The 24,700-nt window shown below is 40.1% G+C and overlaps 3 protein-coding genes and 4 long non-coding RNA genes across 9 annotated transcripts; 4 read left to right on the top strand and 3 right to left on the bottom strand.

Moving 5' to 3' along the window:
* Positions 1–2,334: 2,334 nt before the first annotated feature.
* On the bottom strand, positions 2,335–2,651 carry LOC124192584. Its single transcript, XR_006873748.1, has 2 exons — positions 2,525–2,651; positions 2,335–2,458 (listed from the first exon to the last, which is right to left on the bottom strand). It is a non-coding gene; the product is annotated as an uncharacterized LOC124192584 (long non-coding RNA).
* A 3,723-nt stretch (positions 2,652–6,374) lies between these two features.
* On the top strand, positions 6,375–13,701 carry LOC124192573 (hematopoietically-expressed homeobox protein hhex-like). Of its 2 annotated transcripts, XM_046585956.1 has the most exons (5): positions 7,942–9,927; positions 10,976–11,262; positions 11,336–11,386; positions 12,869–13,043; positions 13,223–13,701. In XM_046585956.1, the coding sequence occupies exons 1-4, from the start codon at positions 9,525–9,527 to the stop codon at positions 13,025–13,027; spliced, it is 900 nt and encodes a 299-aa protein (XP_046441912.1). In that variant the 5' UTR covers positions 7,942–9,524; the 3' UTR covers positions 13,028–13,043; positions 13,223–13,701. The 2 variants fall into 2 exon arrangements, with proteins under 2 accessions (XP_046441911.1, XP_046441912.1); XM_046585955.1 differs by having other exon boundaries at positions 6,375–9,927; positions 12,869–13,701.
* Positions 13,702–14,509: 808 nt separating this feature from the next.
* On the top strand, positions 14,510–17,058 carry LOC124192567 (4-hydroxybutyrate coenzyme A transferase-like). The gene is made up of 9 exons (XM_046585940.1): positions 14,510–15,095; positions 15,167–15,315; positions 15,389–15,410; positions 15,531–15,788; positions 15,863–16,006; positions 16,074–16,145; positions 16,211–16,348; positions 16,420–16,545; positions 16,622–17,058. The coding sequence occupies exons 1-9, from the start codon at positions 14,801–14,803 to the stop codon at positions 16,804–16,806; spliced, it is 1,389 nt and encodes a 462-aa protein (XP_046441896.1). The 5' UTR covers positions 14,510–14,800; the 3' UTR covers positions 16,807–17,058.
* Positions 17,059–17,183: 125 nt separating this feature from the next.
* On the top strand, positions 17,184–18,602 carry LOC124192577 (RNA transcription, translation and transport factor protein-like). The gene is made up of 3 exons (XM_046585959.1): positions 17,184–17,462; positions 17,526–17,825; positions 17,890–18,602. The coding sequence occupies exons 1-3, from the start codon at positions 17,402–17,404 to the stop codon at positions 18,252–18,254; spliced, it is 726 nt and encodes a 241-aa protein (XP_046441915.1). The 5' UTR covers positions 17,184–17,401; the 3' UTR covers positions 18,255–18,602.
* A 531-nt stretch (positions 18,603–19,133) lies between these two features.
* LOC124192581 lies at positions 19,134–21,108 on the top strand. 2 transcript variants are annotated; one of them, XR_006873745.1, is made up of 4 exons: positions 19,134–19,339; positions 19,408–19,795; positions 20,131–20,383; positions 20,795–21,108. It is a non-coding gene; the product is annotated as an uncharacterized LOC124192581 (long non-coding RNA). The 2 variants fall into 2 exon arrangements; XR_006873744.1 differs by having other exon boundaries at positions 19,135–19,346.
* A 1,933-nt stretch (positions 21,109–23,041) lies between these two features.
* Positions 23,042–23,516, bottom strand: LOC124192583. Its single transcript, XR_006873747.1, has 3 exons — positions 23,470–23,516; positions 23,257–23,395; positions 23,042–23,148 (listed from the first exon to the last, which is right to left on the bottom strand). It is a non-coding gene; the product is annotated as an uncharacterized LOC124192583 (long non-coding RNA).
* Positions 23,517–23,529: 13 nt separating this feature from the next.
* On the bottom strand, positions 23,530–23,924 carry LOC124192582. The gene is made up of 3 exons (XR_006873746.1): positions 23,833–23,924; positions 23,648–23,738; positions 23,530–23,587 (listed from the first exon to the last, which is right to left on the bottom strand). It is a non-coding gene; the product is annotated as an uncharacterized LOC124192582 (long non-coding RNA).
* Positions 23,925–24,700: the final 776 nt, after the last annotated feature.

The following is a 24,700-nucleotide window of genomic DNA, read 5'->3' as shown; positions in this document are numbered from 1 at the left end:
GGTGCAATGGGGCAGAGTGTCGCATGATAATGCGGCTGTCAAAGCACCAGCAGCAGGCGCTCCCCCCCTTTTAGACTGTAATGGCTCTTTCAAACGCCATCGATTCCCGCAGGAGTCATCAGCCGCCGGGAGAAAAAAAAATAAATGGGGTAATATAAAAAAGATAGGGAGACTCAACTGCTCCCAACTATATACACTCTACACACATTGACTGTGTTTTGAGTTGATTCGTAAAAACGAAATTCTTTAAAGCTTGCAGAAAACAAATTGTTCTTTCTATTTGCAAGGTCTTCCTTTATGGGGTCTAGTAAGGTTGTTTTAACACAATTCCGGGGATGAATCGGTTGAAGCCGTTTCAAAATGACTTTGGGTCGTATACGATATCAACTTTCATGTCATCAGCACATGTACAGAAAAGAGCCGAGTGCTCTATCTGTCTAGTTTTTTCATCCGGAATGGATGTGTAAAGCTTTAATACCTTCACAAATATTTAGGAAGAACTCTACACTTCTAATAATTAAAAGTGAAATGCCAAGTGAACCCCTCCCATCCCCCTCCCAATAGATTTAGTAGTGAATAAAAAGGGGCCATGTTGTGCGTGTGTCACAGACGGCGCGGGGAACCCAATGAAGGGGAATCTATCAAGAATGAATAGATATATGAGTCTTGTTTGTGGTGGGCTCTCTGATTGAATAATATTGGTGGCATCTGTTTGTCTTCGGCAGATTACACATGAAAAATCCATTTATCATGGTAAAAATCAAAATTCAAATATTGACTTTTACCTTAAACGCGGAGGTGAAAAACCTCAACATGATGAAGAATTCAGTGATTCTTTACTTCGACAGGTGCTAATGGATTCAAATTCATTATAGACTCTCGTTTTTAAAAGTTTGATAGAGAGATAGATAGACTCGGCTGACGTCATCATCCGAAATTGTCTCTTGGAAGATTTTCAGAATCTCTCTAGAAATTTAAAATAATTATGTTGGATTTTCAATGTTTAATTTGAAAAGATTTGATTCTGTGTTGAATCCGCCCCCGGTTGCAATTAGTAAAATTTGCAACGTCGACAAAAACCGATAAAATTCAGACGAATTTCGTCAATCATTTGCAGCTGTTTTTGTCTCGGTTGTTGTTTCCTCTGATTAAACTGCCATTTGGTGTTCTTTGACTTCTTTCATCGTGTTTCCTGTTGCCTCGTGACTTGCTGGAAGCCGAAAAAATTGGATTCAATCAGATAAGTCATTAAAATCATTTATTTCAAACGATGTATGTTTGAAATTCAATTTGTGGGTTTTTGCTTCACTTTGGTGTGTTCCAAATACCATCCTTGGGTCTATTATAAACTGGTGATGGTTTATAGTTTATGATCAATCTAAGCAATCTTCTTTGCATATGAAAACGTTGCCGACGTTTGTGATTGAATGGCTCTGTTGTAACTTGTTTCCTACCATTTGTTTTTCAAAATTGAAATTGTGGGGTTTTCCCCACTCTGATAGTGTGTTCGCAAGACTAGCAAGGTATCAATTTGAATTTCAGTTATTCAATATTTTTTCGGTGGTTGTGTGGGTTAGCTGACAACAACCTACATTGTCTAGGTCGTATCTTCAGATTTGCTTTTGGTTTCATCAAGTTTCCTGTTGCTTCGTGACTTGTTGGAAACCAGAAAAGTTTGATTCAATCAGATTAGCTATTCTTTCCTCAACATACAATTTTTGGGTTATTTCCCCACTCTTGGTAGTCTGTTAATAGGGCAGACATCAATCTAAGCAATCTTACTGCATATGAAAGAATTTTTTAAATTAAATTTTGGGGGTTTTTCTTCTCCACTTTGGTTGAGTGTTCCAAACATCATTCCAAGTAATATTATTTGCATTTGAAAACCATGCCGAAGTTTGTGATTGAATGGCTCTGTCGCTTCTTTCCTACCAAATTTTCGAATTTGTAATTGTGGGGATTTCCACATTGTAATGGTGTGTTACCAAGACTGGAAAGGTATCAATGGGTCGATGTATTCTTCTCTGGTCATTCGTTCTAGTGGTCTTTTTAGTTCAAATTTATTTGAATTCATTTTGTTTTTCGGTGATTGTCTTTTTAGTTCAAAAAGAAAGAAAGACACTTCTATTTCTGTCTTTAATAGGCCGAGCGTGGGCGTCCCATTTGATGGTCGATCCTGAATGGCGAACAGTGTCTAAAGTCTAAACGAAGAGTTCATCGATTCGGTGATGTCGATCGGTGTCCAGGGAAATGAGTGAAAGGAATAGGTTGCCGTTGGTCCGCTGGCAAAGTAATATAAGTATAGCCCTGGCCATATAATACTTTTTTTTCCCCTTTCTTTTGCTACTAGTATTATATCCATCGGTTGGGAAATGGTTGTTGCCGGGCATGTGAGATGTAAAAGTGGGCGGCTGAGAGCCATTCCTTGTCTGCTGGGCCAATGCACTAGTAATAGTAACTGCGTATAGAGAGAGAGAGAGAGATACTTCTGTGAGCTATCAAAAGAGTAAATAGTTATCTATACATCATCTCGAGCTGCTGTGTGGCCGCTCTTTTGTTGGCTCTGGCTCTTTGGGGACCAATCCTTTTTGTCTGATGTATAGACTGGGCTGTGCAGCACTATATTGCCGGGTGCTGGGCTGCCAGCCGAGTACGAGTATAGATACATGTAATACTTGCCCACTTTTTCGCTACCACTCTACTCTCCACTTTTCCTTTTTCGATTGAGTTATATTAGTCATTTGATTCAGCTTTTATTGTCTTTTTTCCCGGGGAAAAAAAAGGAGGGCATCTGATTTGGCTCGTTGTCTAATGGGAGTTGGTCGACGCCATTCTCCCGAAAAGTAGCCAAAGTCACGAACGACACACAATAGAGCGGAGCGGGAGAGGACATGACAAACGACCCGTCGACATTTCATCGTGAATGATGTTTCTAATAGAAGAAGAAGCGATAGACGACAAAAGGGATGAAACGAAATGGGGGGGGACTCCCGCGCGATATTTTCTCAATTAATTAGCGAGAGCTTAACGGCTCTTAACGGAGGCGGACAGACAGAAAGGGAAACGATGATGAGGGACGATGATAATAATTACCTATCCCATCTAATAAAGACAATGTGTTATAGTAGAGAGAGGAATGGGGGGGATTGCTGGGCACGCAGGGAGAGTTGAACTGCGTCATATATGAATAGAGACAGCCGGTGCAATACATTTTCTGACAGATGGCCTTTTACACGCACGCACGGACGGATCTTTTTTCCTTTTCATTCCACCCTCGCCCTTGTTATTTGTTTGCTCATCATAATACGACGTCGATTTGCTCTTTGACAAAACATTTAGAGAAAAGAAAAGGGGCCGGTTGAGAGAGGTCGTCGTTTGTTTATGTGAGACGATTTTGGTTGTCGACTGGAGATGATGAGGCAATCGTGCGATAGACACTTTGAATAATGAGTCGTTTTTCGTTGAGATTCTCTTTTGGAGGGATGAGATCCGGCCGAGCGGACACCATTTTATTCGTTTAATTTAATTTTTTTAAACTAAAAATTTGTATTTGATGCATTTTTGGATTCGGTAGTTTATATCGTCTGTCGAATAATGTTGTGTACGATTCGCTCGGGTAGAAACAAAAATAAGCGGCTTACGAATTTGAAATTGGGGAAGAGAAATTTGAGTCTCGCATTTCTCTTCTTTTTTATTTGTGACCGGGGAAATGATTTACTGCGTAATAATATTTGAATTTATTTATTCGCGCTTGGAAGTCTTGGAAATGGGAGGGGAATGATGATCAATTCTCTCAAATTACCGCGTGTCTTATCGAAGTCGATAATGACTTTTCCCAACTACTACTGTTACACGGCCACAACGTCACAAATGCTTGGCGGTGGGGAGGGGCTCATGATTCGTGCATGGCCTACCACTGCGGTGCATAATCCGCACCAGAAAAGAGCTAGAGAAAACACGAAGAGCTGCTGGAACGACGACGAGGAAGCCCCTATTTAGTCGTTGATCTCTAATCAAAGCTGCACCGGACTCTCTCTAGGAGTTGTAATCAGATTAGACTTGTGTGTGTGTGTGTAGTTACTACCCACCATCTCCCTCCCTTTTTCCCCTGCGATCGAATTTATTTGGTGGGGTGGGGGGGGAACGATTTGTCGACTAGTTGTGGCTCGTTTCTATTAATAATTCCGTCTGTCCTCGCACTGATTCCACCTGGGCTGCTGCTGCTGCGACGTGAGTAACTACTGCTGCGTCATTCCAACGAGATTTCATCTGATGACAGATTAAGTCATCAGCAAAGCCAGATCGTCCTGGCTATCTTATTTACTGGGCATTAATCATCCTGGACAGAGCTTTGAAATATTTGTACAAGAGCGCTCGTTTTTTCAAAATCATAATTCACGTTCTGGGTTTTTCTTAACTAATACAATACAAATAGAAACTATAAACGTGTCCTTGGAGCAGGGTCAGAGTTTTATCCGTCGTGTTAGTATGTCTATATCGAACGCCACTTTTTTTTATATAAATTTTATGATTCAATTTCTGTGCCGCTGTTGCTGGCCGACGAAATTTTTAATCCCTCGACCGGCACTTAATACCTTGGTGTCGCGCCTGTTTGATTACAACAAAACATTTTTTTCCCGATAGATACACACAACATGCAATGAGGTTGTGCAGCTGATAAAGTCAATCATCGTCTCCATCAGCGGACGTCTGATTCACCATCCAAACACTTTTCGAATTTCTTAATTCGTTTGAATGTTTTCTCTTCGTTATCACTTTGGGAAATTAACCAACATCACGTTTTGTGTTTGAATTTCGCACCGTCATGCCTTTTCACGTTTGTTTGCGTGTGTTTTATCCCGCTGCTGGAAACCGTAGACGAGTGTCTTAATAATAAGCTTTTCTCGATCTCTACCCGCGTAGATTTTGGTTGTTGTTGTTGTTGGGAGGGGGGAGGGAAGCTAAACGCGGATGAGGAGAAGTGCGTCGGCCGTGAAATGAAAAACTACCGAAAATCGACTCTCATGCACTGCCGTCGTCCATGAAATCAAAATGGAGTTGTCTCTTTTTTGTTATCACCTCCCCTTTTTTTCGCCCCTTTTGTGTTGTGTACAGTCGAGAGTCTTGTGTAGATATTTATAGCAGCAATCTCGCTCGGCTCAATTTGACGCCAACACAATAACCGCCTCCACCACTACCACCAGCACTCCGGGAGTTGGTGACATCTCAATCCCCTTCTCTCCACTCATCCACTCCGACGACAACTTTTTGAAACTTTCCATCGTTCGTCTTATTCTTTTTGGTTCACCCAGCACCAGCATTGATCTCCCAGCAGCTTCTTCTTCTTCTATCTTGTATAAATTCTTGGGAGGCTTTTCGGTCGTCTGACGTCGGTGCGCAATACGATTTGTTATTTCCACCCACTCCTTTTTTATTCCTCTTATTTCTCGTGTATAGACACACCGAACGTGTCGGTTGGTTGGATGGGATGATTGTCAGAGACCGGGATTTTCTTTCTTTTTTCCTCTGGTAATATCAAATCGATAATCAAATATGCGACTATAAAGGAAAAGAAATAGGAAAGTTTCTTTTTTATATGGAATAAGTCGTAACGCCATTACATACATCACATAATCTCTTATATAATAACGGGAGGTGGTGGTAACAATTTGATCACGCGGTCGACTCCCCCGTGGATTGCGACCACGTCTAAAACCAATAACCTTGCCATATCAAATGTTATTCTTGTGTTATAGAGATTTCCATCAGTCCAGTCTCTTTCATGACTTTGTAGATTATTTACTTTTTGACTGTGCGTTCGCTCCAGTCGAGTTTAATGTTATTTGAATTTTTTTTTGAAAGTTTTGAGTCTTTTTTTTTTTGTCGTGCTCCCCTCGGTTGTTGTCGCGGCTGAATGATTTATAGACACACATCGACTAGTCTTTTTTTCCCTCCCGATGTGTGTGTATTATGTAGACCGCTCAGACTCTTTGAGCATGTATGCCGAACGTCGACTCTTTTGCCCGGCTTTAGCGTGAACTCTGCTGGAGATAGAAAAGTGATGGAGAGGCCCACCACATATGCAAAGCAGCTTACGACTTTGCATTTAAACGTATACTCGTCCCGAGATGCAGCAAGGGAGGCAAAAAGCCTTTTTCGATTTCATCCCACCTCCTCCTGCTCTTGATTCCCACTTTTTGGAGGTTGTTCTCCACTCACCAATAATCCGCACTCTGTTTTTCCTTTGGCATCTATTATTATACATCTTTTCCAAAAAGTTGTTGGCCTCAAATCACATATGGGCCTTAGTTTTTTTCTTTTCTTTCAAAAGACTAAAACGTAAATGCGCCAGTTACTTTTTCGTCGCTAAATTCTCTCCAAAATCTGACCGAAACTCTTTGGGGTATTGCATGGTCTACTGCGTTGCGCGCTTTCTTGCATTTCTTTTTCGACAGGTTTTTTTGAATAATTTCACGACCGACTGAACGGAGAAGTGAAAGAATATAAAGCCGTGAGCGGAGCAGCATATGAGCACAGTCGAAAGATTATTCGAATTGAAAAGTTGACATTTTATCGTGTATAATACGCTGGTGGTCAGTTTAAGCCGGTAAAGACTAGTTTAACGCAGGGTTTAATACCGTGCTGTGTAGAGAATGGGAGAAAAATATTGGAAAGTTATCGTCGAAACATGTCGACCGATGGGTGCTGTAGAGGGCGGTTGAAGGAGGAAGTTGTTGCACTCTGATGTTGACTGGTACTATAATCTCCGATGTGATAGTATAGTCGAATAGTACATCATCCAACAAGATATTGTAAAGCTATCAAGGATCAAATACTTGCGATTATAAAGACACCATAGCAAACAGACTCGGGACTGGGCGCGATAGTGCTGCAGAGTATAGATTGAGCTATTTAACAAGATAGGCCAGTAAAAGAAGATTGCGATGGGATTGACACAGCACGGACGTGCCTGACGGGCGATATATAAAAAAGGAATCTTAACGAACCGGCGGCCTAAATAATCACGGTCCCGATGCGTGTGTGTCTATGTGGAGATGTTGAGTAATATGCCCTGAGCTCTATATACTCTCGCTTTAGAGTTATTGTGTGTTTTTTAGCCAGCAGCAGCAGACAGGGGGAATAAAAGGCTTTAGTCGCTTTAGTTCAGATATTTTGTATTGGCTGCTGGTGATTGGCCAGTCCCGCACAGCAGATGCAATCGCGTCAACGGAACGAATTGAGAAGCGGATCAGACAGCGTGTAATTGGTCCGGTCATCTGGTCCGCGGCCATCGTTCGTTCAATCTGCCACAGGCTAAATACGACGGAGAGGCAGACGACAAAACAAAAAAAGGGGAAAAAAGAAAGAAAAAAACAAATAACCAGAAATTTGGGGTGGAACCGGTCGACCTTTTGTCCTTATTCTTCTTCCTATCCTAGTCGAAGCAGATGGCGCAGTTAATCGCGGTTAATCGCTCCAATGTTTATGTTTAAGATATTGATGAATAACGACCCCATTTCGGCCCCCCCCCCTCTATCCCATTAAAGAGTGGCCCCCTTTTCTATATATAGACTTTATCTATACTATTTCCCCCCATCAAAACTATCCCCAATCACACAGTAGAAGGATCTCTCTATCGCATATGGAGCAATCATTGGCCGCTTCATTGGGCCAGCACAATAGGCGTTATATACATACAAGAAAGGCCAGCAGGCAATATAGTTGTGTGTGTTGAAATGGTTTGAGATGATGATGATGATGATATGTGTGTGCCGCGTCTTGGACACAAAACTTTGGGCCGGCCGGACGACCCGCCCCCCATCTCTTGTGGTCCCTCGCCGCCGAAAAGTTATTCAATCCACGCCATCCATAATAATATCTTATACAAGAGAACCGGCTGCTTTTCTTCCTTTTGATACATTCTTCGCTGCTTTTATTTTTTCTCTTCATCTTTTGTGTGATCAAACTGGGGCACCACTTGATGTGGATAGCGACGAAATGTCACTTTGACTTACGACACGCTTCAATAACCATTTGATGTGTACACTCGATTGGATTTTTTTTTTTTTAATTTCAAACCGGGAAAAGCGGTTCCTATTTTTATCAAAAAATAAAGCCGCCGCTGCCGCCTCATATTCCGGAATAAAAAATTGATTTTTCCTGAAATGTGAAAATGGATCCGTGCTGTTTGGACGATTGGCTCCTCTCACCGCTGGCGCACAGTTGACGGCTGATTGCGCTGTCTGTGTACATAATGGTGGCACCATAGTTTGTGTATTGTGTGTACAGAGCCGACTAGAAACATGTTTTTCCTTTCCTTTTTGTTTTTTCCTGACAGTTAATCGCTTGTCAATCACAAATATCCCCACCCCACTCCACTCAATCGTGTCAGCGCCTCGTCTGATTTTTTCGACCGTTTTATTCATTTCCTTTTTTTTCTTTTTATCAAATTCGTTTCTCTTTTTCTTTATCGGCGTTGTATAATGCACACTCGAGTCACACAAGCAAAAGGTCCTTTTCAGTTGTGAGAGTGTACGAATTACTTGGCGACTGTTATCTCGGCATTGGGTCGTGTTGACTTAGGGCTCAATCAATCTCGTTTTTTTAGAGTTATACTCTCATTGTGAATGATGTGTTAACACCCCCTCGGATCTGATGCGATTCTTTTGTAACCATTTGTGACTCTACAAACACGACCCGCGGGATTTTGTTGGTTTTTCTCTCTTCCCGTTATCGCGTTGGAAATCGGTCAAGAGTCGTGACTTGGCAATAATCACGAAATAGTTTTCTCTCTCTCTCCAAATCTCGTTTGTGTTCTCTATTGGCTTATTGGAGCATTTCAATGCCAACGGCTCTGCGTTGACTGGGCCGCTTTTGAAACGTATAGCAATCGGCCGTCTGGTTATTTTTTGGTTCTGCTGCCGGGACAGATACTGATGGCCTTTTCCGTTGAAAATGTTCCCTTCAGTTTTATTTTCTTATCATCCAACTGTGTGTGTGGTTGCAAGACTATAGCTCTCTGCATGCTGATGTATTTATATAATTACAAGTTGAAAATATGACAAGGACTGGCTGGTAGTTGGTGGTGGCCATCGAAATGCGTCGTCGTAATCGAAGGAGCTTACCCGTGGCAGTAGGCGGCGGCCGAGGAGGGGGGCGAGATGGCGGGAAAAGGCCACTTCAAACAGGAAATATGCGGCCGATTGATAACGATAATATCCTGCCAACTCCTCTCTTATATTATATTATATGTACACGCGCTTGGAACATATTGTTTTGTATACACACATCGGAGAGAGACACATACGCATTTCGTGTCAGTGTCGAGTCAGAGAGAAACTGAGGCAACAGGACATTTGATCACGGCTATAATAACGGCCGCTCTCCGAGTCTATAGATTCGTGAACCGGGCCCCATGATATGGCCAGTACTTGACGGAGATTGTTCGACGTCGCAACCACTTGTCACTCTTGTCTCAATTAATTGTTATTATTATTATTTTTCGGCCCGAGTTGGATTGAAAGATGGGCAGTAAATCGTTTACCATCGATCACATTCTTCACGGCCCTTCGGCTCCTGCTGCTGTCGACCCATTGATGACATCCGTCGGCGACCACTCCACCTATCCAGATGTCCATCCGCAGCCACTTGTTCCTTACTGGACAGGAGATCCCGCCGCTTATTATCCGCCGTCGGGTTGGCCGAACGCTGCGGCCATTTGGTTCCAGTCTCAGCAGCAACATCATCACGCTGCCATGCCCGTCGATCTCTCGACAGGAGCTCAACGTCCAGTGCCAACAACTGGGTCGATTGGTCCGTCGTTATTCGACAACGTGAGCAATTGGATGGCGATGCCGTCACCGGCGGCGGCCATGACCGGATGCTGGCCAAGTGCAGCCAGTCCTGAACTCTCATATTCCCACCACGGTAAAAAAAAATATGAAACCAATTTTTCCGATTCTTTCTCACGCAAAACGTTGGAGTATAGTAGCCCCTTTTCATCGCGTCGTTCGTCTTGGGAGTTGGTGTCTTCCTGTCTGTGCTTTATTGCTCGAACTCGTTCAAGTATGAAAGTGAAGAAAAGGAAACAAGATGAATGGAACAGCTAGTAAAAACCAATCGATGATGATGATGATGGAGAGCAGGAACTTGACTGTTTGTGTATCGGTAAGGGGGGAGCAGCTCTTTTGAAAATGAAAAATAAAAAAAAGTTCATTGTCCGTTTTGAGTCTCATGGCCCCGGTGATTGACGGCTGAATTTCATTCCAGGACACGGGAAAATCATTTCGAGTGGAACTAAAATATATCGACTAGACGGTCGATCGCTGGATGAAGCGATGCTTTATTGTTTTCGCCCATTGTGTGACGTGGAGTGGGGGGGCTGTTATTGTTAATTTCATTTCCCAATGATTCTATTACCGCAGCGGGCGCTATCATCCGCATGTATGGATCGAGAGAAAGGATGATTACGTTTTTTTTTCTTGTAAAATCACACAACGGGTAAAGGGTAACATCAAAAATCCTGTGCATGGGGATTTAATTCAATTTATTGAACCCACATCAAGTCATTTTCAATCATAATGCGATCTTGTATCTCGGTTACGGCTTGGCGGGATGTATACATTTTCTGATGTTTATTTGACGGGTTTTACCAGTCTAATTGGATTGCTAGTGGCTTATTGTTTCTTTTCTTTTTCGGATCCTACTTTTTTATTCAATGGCTACTACACCCAACTAAATCCAGTCGCATCCTCGATACAGATCCGCGAGCCTATATTCGTTAGACGAAGCCAAAATGTATGTGTGACAGGCTCCAATAAGTCAACACATGTTTTTTGTTATTTAAGTCTTTCAATCCGTCCGCTCCTCTTTCATTCATTTTTTGTTTTCCTTTTCTTCTTAAATCCTTTTTGTGGTTTCCGTGCTGTAATATGAATTTTTCTTTTTTGTTTCGTTTCCTCCCGGTGCCACACAGGTTTATCAACACCAATGACGTCCGCTTCGGTCGCTTCCCCTTTCTTTCTGGCTCATCCGCATTCTCACGATGCGGCCATCCGGTTGGCAGCCATGGCGGCCAGCAGACGTCATCACCACCACCACCACTTGCCGATTTTGCATCAACAAGCGACTCGCAAAGGCGGCCAGATTCGTTTCACTCACCGCCAAAGTCACCACCTGGAGGAAACGTTCAATTCCACTCGATACTTGACGCCCGGCCAAAGGAGGACGCTGGCCAATCGACTCTCCTTAACCGAACGTCAAGTATACGCACATGAAATGCCAGCCCATTAAATGTCATATCAAAATAATTAATAGACAATTGGCCTTATTGCAGGTGAAAACGTGGTTCCAAAATCGACGGGCCAAATGGCGACGAACTCGCAAGGTAATTGTTTCATTTTGATTCACATGTTTTATTAGCCGGGAACATTTGAGCCTGACGCCTTCACATGTTCTGCTGTTTAGTTACCTAATACGTTTCATCCCTCCCTACCTCCTATAATATATTTTAATAAGAAAAAGGAGCGTGGGTATAAAAAAAATATATGACGGCGAACCTAATAGCGCCACCAAGTTCACAGGATGAGAAGTCGACCGTTACTAAGTTTACGACACATTACGTAATCCGATCTGTTGGGAGGTTACCTCAAAGCATTCTTCTTATATAAGAGTCGAAAAAAGTTTGTTTTGTTCTCCCCCTCCAGCTTCCCACCTTTTTTGTCTTAATAGTCTAATAGCTGCTGATGTTACACTGTGTGTAACCTATATGCGCTTTGATTCATTTTCAACGAGAACGCCCCTCTTGTCTTTGATGTACGCATGCGAGTATTTAATATTTAAAGGGGTGGTGGTGATTTGAGTTCTAATACTTGACAAGTTTTCTGCCTTCCCGGAAGTTTGTTTGGGGTTGGGGGAACTGAAAGGAAGTGAACGATCAGGTATTGATGGGAAGATGGAATCCGTACGGTTTAATCATCGTCACTTCCGGATCTGTCATACATTAGCTCTATATGAAATTGGGTTGTGTGCGTTGGCACTACTTTGCTGGATTTCCAGTTTAAGCAATCAGGGATTACATCAGTTGTTCACGCGTTCAATGACTTGACGTGAAAGATAACGTTGATTGTGGGCGATAGATATTCGAGGGGTTTGCGCAATCATCAGCATTGAGCTTTTGATGATAATCAAGTTGTCGACACGTCATTTTTAACAATGGACATTTATTGCGGTGATCCCGAGATTACACTGTAACTGGCTATAATGCATTTCACTTTTCGTTAATATTTAAAAGTCGTAAATCCCTATCTCGCGGGGAACTTTTTCGATAATCAAGTGATTTTAAATTCACATTGATATTTCATTGTTTATCCCGTCGTGTTTCTTTGCAATTAAAGTGAGCAAATAACAGGAACAATTATTATTAATTCGAAAGTCTATCAATTCCTTACAAATGAATTTGAACGAGTAAAATTATTATTAAACTAAAGCCAAAAAAATGTGTCTACTCATCTACTTTGTCATCCGAGTTTCAAATTCGTCATCAATACGGAGATCGTTTTAATAACCGTCGTCAAGTGTGGGAGCCATTACTGTTTACAGTAGCACTGGACAATAACAACTTGAGCTGGACAGCTCTCCCCCAAACCTGTGGCATTTGATAGTATACAATATATAGCGCGGTCTAAGTGAGTAAGCAGACGGGCAACTTTGCTAAGGATTCCGATTGAATAACAGCTGACAAATCCTTATATAGTCTCTCGTTATATACGCCTTTGGTAATAGGCGGTCACTCCCATGCGCACCCCTTTTATTTGTAGTCTATTTATGCCTTCTACTATTACTGTTATTCTCGTTGTTTCATTGGCAGGGCGAGAAATTGTCGGCCAACGGATTAGCCAAAGTCGCAGACAACCAGACGACGATCGACATCTTTGACGAAAAAGAAGAAAACGAGGACGACGACGACGACTTGGAGATTAGCAGCGAAGAAGAAGAAGAGAAGCCGAACAATCCAAACAATCAATAGTCAATTGGATTTTCAGGTTCAAATGTTGACATCCAACAAGAGTGCAGTGTCTGTGTGTACGTGTGTGTGTTTGTGCTCTCAAGGTGAACGCAACCACTTCAGGCTAAACGGACCCCTGGCACGACTTGGAAGGAAACGATAATAAGCGCATATTTTTATTTCTTTCATTTTTGAATGCGGCACGTCAATCTGCAGTCGTCATTTCACCCTGGACTTGTCTATACTGGACTTTGTAAGCTTTTTCGGCCAGCAGAAGAGTTATGGACGCTCATATCGACCTGCCGTTGGAACCGAAAATGGCTTCTGTTGTACCGGCGGACAAGGTGGAAGGGGGGAGAGAAAACCACCACCAGTCAAACTGATAGAAGACTTATAGATGATGATGTAATAACACAAGGGAGAAACTGTTTCTCCCTTTTTTTCCCCCCTCTTATTTCGGGTTGTCGCCAAAAGCTTTTCCACTCGAAAATGAGATGTTTCCTCCCACCCAGTACTCACGCCCCGCCCCTCTTATCACTCGTTGCAAAGGCTTCCACGTTTAGCCTTTTTTCCCCTTTCCGCGGTGTGTGTACATACCACCCTGTACAAATCTATTTTTTTAACAAATCAATTTTTTCAAATCATCTGTGATAATCATTCATCATTCAATCAATAAATTCTTTGTGTTGAGTCTAGCACACTTTGGGTTTTTAAAAAGCGGATGCACTTTTATCGGGAAAAAGAAAATATTTACAGGTTTGTTATTCCTACCATTTAGAAATATTTAAAGTTATTGATTTGGACAATATTTTTCTGTTACTTTTTCTTAGGTGGACGAATTACATTTGCCGATATTCATAGGAATCCCTGCAAAGGCATTCGGTGTTCGTCCTTCGTCCGGAAGCAATCAAACCGTAAACCTAAGGGGGGAAGAATGTGACAATCGCGAAACCGGATCAGCATCCAGCAATAATCGTCAGCCCATTATTGGAGTGCGAATTCGTTTGGAGACTGTATGATTACAATCAAGTCCCATTCCGGAGTAACCAATCCGGAAGAAAGGCTCTGCCCTTGCAAAGCGATTGATTTCCGCATGACTAAAATCGATACTCGACGCTTCTCGGTCACAACAACGTCCAAGTCTGGCCATCATTATCAATCCGACGCAGATAGGCCTTTTCCCAAGGATCGTTGGGTCGAACATCTCACGATTGGAAGAAACTTTGGTATCACGCCATCGTTCTTCCGTCGTTTAAGAATATTGGTTTCCAACTTTCGTTGAAGCAAATGGAAAGTTCGTCGGCCGTCAATCATCCGACTATTCAATGACAACGTCGTTTCAATCGTTTTATTTCCGTTGTTTATACTCTTCTCGCAGTACTGATCTAATATTCCGAGACCTTGAATCGTTTTTAATGAGTTAATCAACTTGATTATGTGTTCAAAAAGCGTAACAAATCATTTTGTCCGATTCGAGTCATCTAGCGGTGGTTAATCTAAGCTCGGATGTAAACAAACATAGAAATACCAGTGCTGCAGTTAAAGGTCGTTGGATGGATCAGATGCCCACTAGTCACTCGTTTCCCAATAGACCCACTCAACTAAAGAGACTAATTAAATGACAAAGCATTTTTCTGGAAATCAAAAGACCGTTATTCGATCTCTTCTTCAGCCCAAGGCTTTCTTCAGTCTTCATCTCACGTCCTGGCTTGTAACGTCTTATCTTAGATATCTCAATCTGTAGTCAAGTATTTTCCATTCACGGTCACGTAGTGAAAGAGACTAGTTTTTACAATGTATTTTAGCGGACTTTTTAAAAAATTCAACCGTGGAATCATTAGGCATTATTACAGCTATGCAGCTGAACCTTTTCATCCATTGCCACGAACACCAATCACTCTGACTGCAGAGGAGGCCATTAAAGTTGTCAAGTCAGGTGATACGGTTTTTGTTCATAGTGCAGCAGCAACACCGACAAAGCTTCTAGCTGCACTAGCCAATCATGGAAAAGAGAGTAGACTGGAAAAGGTCACTGTTTGTCACATCCATATTGAAGGACCAATGGAATACTTGAAACCAGAGTATAGTGGTAAGTTTAAAATATAGTTTATGCTGTTTCATCTAATACATTTCCTTTTAATTCCATCTTTTTTTTATTAGGAATATTTCGGGATAATTCATTCTTCATTGGATCTAATGCCAGGGAAGCAGTCAACAGCGGTAGAGCTGATTTCGTCCCAATATTTCTCTCTGAAATACCTCTCTTGTTTCATCGGAAAATCATCCAGCTAGATGTGGCTCTCATCAATGTATAAAGACTAGCAATTGCAATATGAGAAATGTTAAACTAATTACTAATTTTGGGATCAAAATTTTTTTTAGGTGTCTCCACCTGATCAACATGGTATGCATGACATTGAACATTTTGTATTGCAGAGACAATTAATGTATTTGCAATTCACACATTGCAATGCCTGTCCATTAATTGAGCCTCGCGCTAAAACCATTTTTACTATTTAATCAGGATTTTGCAGCTTTGGCCCTAGTGTGGACGTTACGCGTTCAGCCGTTAAGAATGCCAAGTATATCATAGGCCAGGTGAATCCTAAAATCCCAAGAACCTTTGGAGACGGAACGATTCACGTTTCTCATTTGGACTGCATTGTCAACGTGGACGAAGAGCTGCCGATGAGATATCCGGCTAAAAGCAGCCCTATTGAGATCGCCATAGGCCGGCTAATTGCCGACAACTTGGTCGAAAATGGGGCCACTTTACAAATGGGTATTTTCTCTTCTAACTTTCTTGCAGTTAAATTCAAGAAATTCCCCCTCATTTTATTCATTTCAATCACGTAGGTATCGGGAACATTCCTGACGCTGTGCTTTCGTCATTGAAGAGTCACACCGACCTTGGAATTCATTCTGAAATGTTTAGCGATGGAGTGGTGGATTTGGTTGAAGCTGGTTGCATAACCAATAGCCAAAAGAAAATATTGCCAGGTATCTTAGTACCACTATTAGCGTAGTTAAACACGGCCTCATTGTTCTCTCTTACTTTTGACCATAGGCAAAATTGTCGGTAGCTTTTGTTTGGGATCCCGGCGACTTTATGATTTCCTTGACAATAACCCATTCATTGGTATTCAGTTCACATCATCTTTAACGGATTTTTTCTTCCATGTTATTAAATCTTTTACTTTGCAGTCATGGGTGATGTTCAGTGGGTTAACTCATCTTCATTGATTGCGCAAAACCCCAAAGTGACGGCCATTAATTCGTGCATTGAAATAGATTTAACTGGTCAAGTTGTAAGCGACTCTATAGGCACCAGAATGTATTCTGGTAAGCTTGTATTAACACAAATAATATTTTACTGAACCGTTTGTTTGAAATGGATGACGTTGTTTAACTAGGTGTCGGCGGACAGGTAGATTTCCTACGTGGAGCGGGACTTTGTCCCGACGGTGGCAAACCAATTCTAGCTTTGCCATCTAGCACGAAAAAGGGCGAGTCAAAAGTTGTACCCTACTTGAAACAAGGTATCGTCCCCCTAGTTTCTATAAATGCATTTATCACGTCGATTTGGCTAAACGATGCTTCTGTTCCAACATAAAGGTGCTGGGATTGTTACAACACGTGCCCACGTCCACTATGTGGTAACCGAATACGGTTATACAAACTTGTTCGGTAAAAATCTGCGCCAGCGCGCATTTGAACTCATCCGAATCGCCCATCCAGATCATCGAGAAGAACTTGAAAAAGCTGCTTTCGATCGCTTGGGCTGTATGCCCTCTCCTTGAAATTAACTAGCGGTTATTTCAAAAGCAAATATTTAACGAATGCTGTGATTGTCATTATATCTATTATCAATATTACAACTACAGTATTATCTTTTTTCTGCACCTTAAAAATTCTGCACCCTCCTTTTTATCCTTTAGTCTAATTGGTGTGATTTTAAAATTTTCGCTCTTTAGAGTCCAAGACTCCTAGAGATGTTTTATCTTTGTTTGTTTGTTTGATCTCTCAAAATTAATAGACTGTTCTGAAAATTGTCCTTGATTCAATAATTTCATTGACATTTTATGTAGTTCTATGTCCATCTGCAACTGGTCCGAAATTCGATTTTACAATTTTTCAAATTCTGAAAGTTGAGTTTTAATAAATTTGGCATTGCACAACAGCACATGTCGACAAGTACAAAAATAAGCAGACGAAACAGATTTTCTGAACCATCGTCATTCGTTGTCGGTTCGTTGTCGTTCATTCCATTCCTGTTTATTACTCATTCAGACTTTTTCAGGGAGCACACAATCAATATCCTTACTTATTATTTTTCATCTCACAATTTCTGCTCATCTGTGGAAAAAATTATTCACTCGAAATATTGCGTTAAAAATGTTCAAGCGAAAATTACAAGCATTGGGTTTTCCTAATCCCGATACCTTGAATACTGCAGGTATTACATTATAAGTGTGTTATTGCAATGAGATTTAAACTACCACTGTTTCTTTATACTTAGACGAAAAGCAATTTCGAAGCACTATTGTTTGGCTGGAAGATCAGAAGGTACGCCGCTACAAGATTGAAGATAGGGAATCTCTAAGGAATACAACTGCCGAACAGTGGAACCAAGCTTTTGAACAATATTTGAAGGATCTGGATTGCCCTTTTGCCAATGGTTCTAGGCCGGAAATTGTAGACTGGCTTCTTGGGCTGGCAGTGCAATTTGAGTTCAATGAGAAACCCGAAAGCTACACTTCAAGTCCTAAGATTCAACAACAAACTTCTCAGCAATCAAATCCACTTGACAACTTGGATTGTAAGAGCTTTTTATTTCAATATTTTTTAAATCATTGTTAAGAATTCTTTACATTTTGATGCAGTTGAAAGTGAAGATTTCAAAGTTGGGGTTGTTGAATTGGCTAACCTTCTTCAAGTTCCCAGACATCCAGATCATCTAATGACATTAGAAGGAATTTGCAATGTAATCCAAGAAAAGTTAAGTCAAGATGCATTGAAAGAGGCCTTGAAGACCAAGAATCCAGGAAACCCTGTTCAATTTGAAAACATCAGCTTTGGCTTGGACATAAAATCCCCCAATGTAAGCAGTGCTGCAAATGTCCTTCGTTATTTATTCATTCATGATCTAAGAGATCTCCAAACCAAAATCAATGAGTGCCTTGTATGTGTTCAAGCTCTCACTGCTAATCCCAAAACAGACACAAAATTGGGGAAAGTTGGATTTTGAGTGTATTTTCTTTCTCATGGCTAACAAGTTAAACTCCAAACATTTTTCACTGTTAACTTCCTTCTTGTTTTTTTTCCAACTGCAAATTCTTGTGAGTCACATTGAATGGGTAAATATTCAAGAGTCTTGCTGCACCCACTGATGCAAAGCCTAGTAGATAAAAATCATTTTGCATTAAAAAGATACTTTTCATCTGAAATTCAGTACCAAAGCTAGTGATTTGCATAAAAAGCCTTCCCCATTTGTGAACCGATTTCTTTGATTGATGTGCTATGTACGCAGCAGCTCCAATTAAACCTGTGGTTTAAACATATTGATATCTGTTACGAAATACACGGGTTTGTCATATGTCCTGTACCTGAGCCGCTTACAATCCTACAACCTAGGCAATCTTTATCCATTTCAATACAGTGATGTTAGCAATACAGAAGATGAGAAGAACAACTGGTGGTCTTCACTACAGATTTCTCCGACTATGAAACTTGAAGAAAAAGAAAGAAAGTAGAGATATAGGTACAACTAATGACGACCGATTCTCGACTTCTGTTTTTTCGAAGGTTTGTTATTGCACGCCGAAAGAAAAAAAAATAAACGTTTCGCAACGCCATCTAGCAATCAAATATAGAACTACATACTTTTCCTGCCCCAAAACGCGGAAATTTTCTCTGCCATAGGCCCATAGTCGGACATTTAAAATATTTAAAATTCAATAGAGTTCTACTGTCGAACATGAAAATAATTAAAGAATTTATTGGAGTTTTATTGTCGCGTAGTGGAGTTCTACTGTCGGGCACTGGAGTTCTATTGTCGGGTATTTTTAATAATATTTAAAAAAGGAGCTCTTATTTCATGTTATGTCTTTGGAGTTCTACTGTCGCATACAAAGAAATTTTTTCAAATTTAAAATATTTGGGTTCTATTGTCGGCGGAGTTATACGGTCGCCATAACGGCGGATTGTCCCCCCATCCGCCAGGTGGCGCGAGTGTCTTCGTGAGGAAGAAATATTTGCCATTTGTTTCCGAGACGTGACTTTAAAGTGTCTTCCAAGTTGATTGGTGTCGATCTACATTTTTAGCCATTTAATGTAATTGGTAATGCTAGTTTGGATTTCTTAAATTTAATTATCCTTGACGTCTCTGTCTGAATTTACAGGCGATCTGGCTTATAATTTCACTTGGCCAAATGTGATGACGTGGGTCGAAATGTCGGCCATTGTTAGCTGTACGTCTCATCTCGTGCAGAAACTCTTCAGAGCTAGTTAAGTAATTTTGTTGATCAATCTCCCTGCAATAATGTAATAGGTTTTACTTTTATTAGTTGATTTTCAGGTCGGAAATGGAGATCCCTTTGCTCAACTGTTGCAAAAATTTTGAACACGACAAAGTCTGAGCTTCATGGCTGTAGTATCATTTATGTGGTTTTGTTGCAGCCAGCTGGTGAAAGGTGTGATCGAGTCATGGTTGAGTTGCAGCTTCTGCATGCAGTTTATTGAGCTGGTGCTATCCCAAGTGTAACAACTGCAGGAAAACTTCTTGAATTGGTAATTGGATTGATATTATTGGTTGTAACTTGGGAAATCTTGTGTTTTTTTTTTTATTATTTTGTATTCAACTGAGTTGATCGCTACAGATTTAGTTAATGACTAGAGAGTAGACCCCTTTGCTTCTCTGTTGCAATTATGAGTTAAGACCATTATGGAAATGTGGATTACATTTGTTATTATTAAGTTAGAAAACTTGACAACTACAAATTCCTTTGTAAGATTTATCAAGGTAATTCTGAGAGATTGTATAGTTTAACTTCATACTTCTGTCGTTTTGTTATGTCACATGAGATTCTATTCCTTGTTAGTAACTTGATTTTGTTTTTCAATAGCCAGGTGAAGTCTGCGCTTCTTTGTTGCAGTCTAATGTGCGCATGGATTGGTTGCAGTCATCCAGTGAAAGGTGTGATTAAATTGAGCTGTTGCATGCAGTCTTTGGTGCTGATGTTGTCCTGGAATGTGGGAGAGTCTCATGCTTCAAGTCTTCTGGGATCAGCCATATCTGAGTTGACGCCAGATCATGCTACATTGTGGTTGCCGAAATGTTGGACATCTAGTAGAACTGCAAGAAGACTCCTTGAAATGGTAATTTTATAAAAATTATAAGGTCTTAACTTGGGAAGTATCATGCTTGGACTACTATAATTGCTTACATTGTTTAATTTTAACATTTGGGGATTTCATCATGTCAAAAGCTCTTTCCTTCGATCATGTGTAAATTAAGTTATGGATTGTTTAAGGGGAATTGGTTAACAAGATAGGCAGATACTGTAGAAGAATGTTTTTGTTTCGCTGCAGAGCACTACAAATTTCAAACGAATTTTTATTGAAATCTTTAATTCTGAGTAATCTAGTTTCATGTAAATTTTTGTTTAAACTATTGTTATCAGATAGTGTTGCCATAGAATATTTGGGTGAACTCCATTTGAAGTGATGTTTTTTTTTATTAAAAAAAAAATTTCCATTGATCAAACATTAATTTCATTATGGTCATAGGTTTATGTTTACGTAGCAGTGATGTTGCTGTCCAATATGGCATGTTGTTGCAGCCTATACTGGTGAAAGATTTTTTGCATCGAGTTATGCTGTTGCTGTTCCTTGGTGCCGGACTGCTGGTGTTGTGCATAGAAGTTACATCCAGTTTTAATTGTTAATTGTGTCTATGCAGTTAACCGTTTTTATGTTGAAAAGGGACAGAAAGGTTCCTTGGTGTTGAATCGCTGGTGTTGTGCTACATAAGTTACATCCAGTATTTTGTTTAATTGCTATTTGCGTCTACGAAGTTAACCGTTTATATGTTGAGAATGAAAGAAATAGTAATACGGGGAATTTTTCGTTGAACAAATAATAAACATGCCTTCGCAATTGGGAAACCAGCGAGAAGGAGATTGGGGGGGTGGGCAATTGATTTTCATTAACTAGAAGAAGTCGTGGTTTGTTTTAATAAGGTAGAAATTAAATCCTTTGTCTTATCACATCCATATACCTACCTATATAAACCACATCTATTCCTCAAATCCCATAACTTCCACCAACATCCATTCCTTAAACCCCATAATTTCCACCAATACCCATTCCTTAAACCCCATAACATCCACCAACATCCATTCCTTAAACCTCCATTTCCCCCACAAATACCTGTAATATGTAAATTTTCTTGTTGAATAAATAAACCATTTATGTACTATGTAATACTCAATTTTATTCTGGAACACTTACAAAATAAACAATTCATTAAACAGAGCGTCCGGTTCAAGACAATTTTTTTTTGTGCGAGGCTTTTAGCAAGTAATCCGCCACCCAATTTGACAAAAAGTGATAGTTTGTTTTCACGGAAATTGCGTCATACGGTTAAAAAATTTCTAGTTCAACAATCTCATGTAGAAATTTGCATCTAGTCTACTGGTGCAAATTGCGATTCTTTAAGCTTGATTATTTTAGGAGATGTTTAAAAAAAATTGTGAGTAGCCAATAAATTGAACTAATTCGCTTTTTCAGAATATTTTGAAGATAGATCACAAGAAAATCTAAAAACAACAAAGTGATCTATTACCAAAATATTCAGAAAAAGTGGATTAATTCAATTGTTGAGCTACCCACAATTACTCTTTTAACACATCACCTAAATTAATCAAGCTTAAAGAATCACAATTTGCACCAGTAGACTAGATGCAAATTTCTACATGAGATTGTTGAACTAGAAATTTTTTAACCGTCTGACGCAATTTCCGTGAAAACAAACTATCACTTTTTGTCAAATTGGGTGGCGGATTGCTTGCTAAAACTCGCACATGCAGTGTCGGCGTAGATCCAGGGAGATTACCTGGAAATGGAAGAAGAGAGAAGAGTGCGAGGCAAGTTTTACTGGGGAGCGATTAGTCATAATAGGCTTCCGGGTTAGACTCATGACCCTCTAAAAGTTTTCGTCGGATCATGCGCCTTCCAAGTCCCCGTTCAACCAGAGCCCTCCCCTCCTCCTGGTTTCACAGCGGGTGAGTGACCACCGGCGGGCGTTGATTAGTGGTTAGTTAGGGAAACGGGGCTACAGAAAAGAAGGGAGCCCAGAAATGCACTTGTAATTTAATCTAACTACACAATTTATCAGTCTTGGATTACAGCATTCTCTCGTCGGTTTTCGGTTTCACCAATGGAGTCCATGATCAGTAGCGAAGGATTACCCTGTAAGCAGAATGAACATTTAATTGGATGACAATAATTTTCAATAAGATTGTAGCGACAAAAACCAATACCTCAAAGCAAGAGGGACTGTGTAAGGAGCTAAATAGGGAGATTCAAGGGTAGCAGCCATTGGGTTAGCAAACAAGGGAGTAAGGGACCTCGTTGACTCTCTTGAAAGAACATTACTTTTCATATTTAGGAACCTGTTAGTGAAAAAAAAAAAAAAAAAATTTTAAAAATAAGCAAAAGAATAATTAAACAGTTTTAAGTATATTACTCACGCAATATTCATCTCGTCCAAGGAAACGCCATCACACATCGCGAACAGCCAAAAATCTAAAGGTAAAACTCCGTGCTGTGTTGAGAGCAGGGTAGTAGAAGCCGGTTGGGTAGTCGAATGATGCTGGCCGCCTAAATGATGTTCATGTAGGCCGCATCTTCTCGGTCATTACCTAAATGGCTAAATCAAGAAACAAAATGTAAACAAAATTTAAATTCAGTGACATGACAATGAAGTTACACAGGTAACACCAATCAGCTTTCCTAAGCAATCCAGAAGATGGAATGAGTCAAGTTCGATGACAAACCGAATGATCCGCGTTGAACATGTGGTCATTGCCTTATTTTGGAAGGATAACCAGATACCCCACATTTGGTCTTACAGGCAACATCTAAATAAGAAACCAAACAATCGTTAAAATTGCTATTAGTATGACAACTTCTCTAAATTCAATGTAAACACAACTTACAATGATGATAGCATGATCACAATAGTTAACCTCTTTTTTTGTTGTTGAAAAATAGGGAGATTCATGGGTAGCAGCCAACGGGTTAGCAAACAAGGAATCTTGTTGACTGTAAGTCCTTTTCTTGGAAGGACATAACTTCTCATATAGTCAGTCATGCCAATTTAGAAACCTGTAAATAAAACAAAAATTCATATTAGACTGCAATTAATAAATTTCAGTAAGATGACAAGTGAACTTTTATACACATGAAACCACAAATCAGTTATCCAAGATTCTCTACAAGATGGAATGAGAGATTGTTCCATGCTGGGGTCGGTGATCTAGCAAGTTCAATAGAAACAGCCGATAATTAAGATTAATCCTAATAAAACATGAGAAGAATATATGTTTCAGCATGAATAAAGCTAGTGTTGGTTTTTACCTGTATCATTTTGATGACACATTCAGTAGAATACAATGAGTTTGAACAAAATAGTTGACAGTAGGTTGCACGACTTTCACGTTTACTCTGACTGAGTTGATGAAAAACATTAAGGTTATCCAACATATACACGGAATAGAACTCATCACCGACAAGTTATTACAGACGAAATCACTCGAGTTTACCTATGAATCATTGGTAATTTTCGAAGCTAGCTTAACGTTGATTGTTGATCAGATGAAATGATTTACCTATGTATGTTACAACTTGTCAACTTCACACGTGGGGTGGGGAAGGGAATTTTGCATGCAGTTCTATATTTAACCGCTAGGTAGCGTTGTGGCGAAACTTTTTTTTTTTATTTAAACATTTTGTTTGTGACTCTTTTGGCGTGCCATAATATTTCGGCGTGCCATAGTATGTTAATTGTTTTTTTTTAATGGATAGCGATGTAGTTAGTATCTATTACCGCCCGGCAACACAAGAGATTTTCTACACTCCTGCCGCTAAAGTTCGCTGAGTACGAACACTCTGTTGTTGCTGGCATGTTGCTATTATTTATTAACTGATGCAAAGCGCACTGTTTAAGACTTGTGAGTGACAAAAATTTTTAGAATTGCACATCATATAGAACTGTGTGGAATCGCCGTAATAGCTGAATAAAGCTTCGGTATCAAAATGCCAATCTAAAGTAATCATAACATCATAAGTAATACAAGTAACATATAATGCCGCTATACTTATGGGTGACCAAATCCTTTCAAGAGCCCGTTCAAACTCCAAGTAAAATTTGTAATCATAATTTTTTTTCAATACTTAGGTAGTATATCATTCATAAGACATGATTACAAAACTATACCATTAACTCATGCAGCTAAAGTTTGACTTGAATCCATTTTTCAGAGACCCTCTAGAATTCGTTTAAGATCTTCTGGCTTTGCTGGATGTTGCGCTGCGTTCGCTTCTCTTTCCCAGGATAACTACATACAATATACTAACTACATGCAAACTAATAAAGACCAAATTCTTATTTTTAAAAATAATAAGATAAAA

This window comes from Daphnia pulex, chromosome 4 (genome assembly GCF_021134715.1).
Source record: "Daphnia pulex isolate KAP4 chromosome 4, ASM2113471v1".
Classification (NCBI taxonomy): Eukaryota; Metazoa; Arthropoda; class Branchiopoda; order Diplostraca; family Daphniidae; genus Daphnia; species Daphnia pulex.
The sequence above is the reverse complement of the archived record's forward strand: the minus strand, read 5'-3'. Positions and strand labels throughout refer to the sequence as shown.

Bases quoted from the DNA above. Each gene is read 5' to 3' on its own strand.
- LOC124192573 (XM_046585955.1), top strand. From the start codon at position 9,525: ATGGGCAGTAAATCGTTTACCATCGATCACATTCTTCACGGCCCTTCG. The intron at 9,928-10,975 runs GTAAAAAAAAAT...GGTGCCACACAG, and splicing joins ACTCTCATATTCCCACCACG to GTTTATCAACACCAATGACG. The intron at 11,387-12,868 runs GTAATTGTTTCA...TTTCATTGGCAG, and splicing joins AATGGCGACGAACTCGCAAG to GGCGAGAAATTGTCGGCCAA.
- LOC124192567 (XM_046585940.1), top strand. From the start codon at position 14,801: ATGTATTTTAGCGGACTTTTTAAAAAATTCAACCGTGGAATCATTAGG. The intron at 15,789-15,862 runs GTATTTTCTCTT...TCAATCACGTAG, and splicing joins TGGGGCCACTTTACAAATGG to GTATCGGGAACATTCCTGAC. The intron at 16,546-16,621 runs GTATCGTCCCCC...TCCAACATAAAG, and splicing joins TGTACCCTACTTGAAACAAG to GTGCTGGGATTGTTACAACA.
- LOC124192577 (XM_046585959.1), top strand. From the start codon at position 17,402: ATGTTCAAGCGAAAATTACAAGCATTGGGTTTTCCTAATCCCGATACC. The intron at 17,463-17,525 runs GTATTACATTAT...CTTTATACTTAG, and splicing joins CGATACCTTGAATACTGCAG to ACGAAAAGCAATTTCGAAGC. The intron at 17,826-17,889 runs GTAAGAGCTTTT...ATTTTGATGCAG, and splicing joins TCCACTTGACAACTTGGATT to TTGAAAGTGAAGATTTCAAA.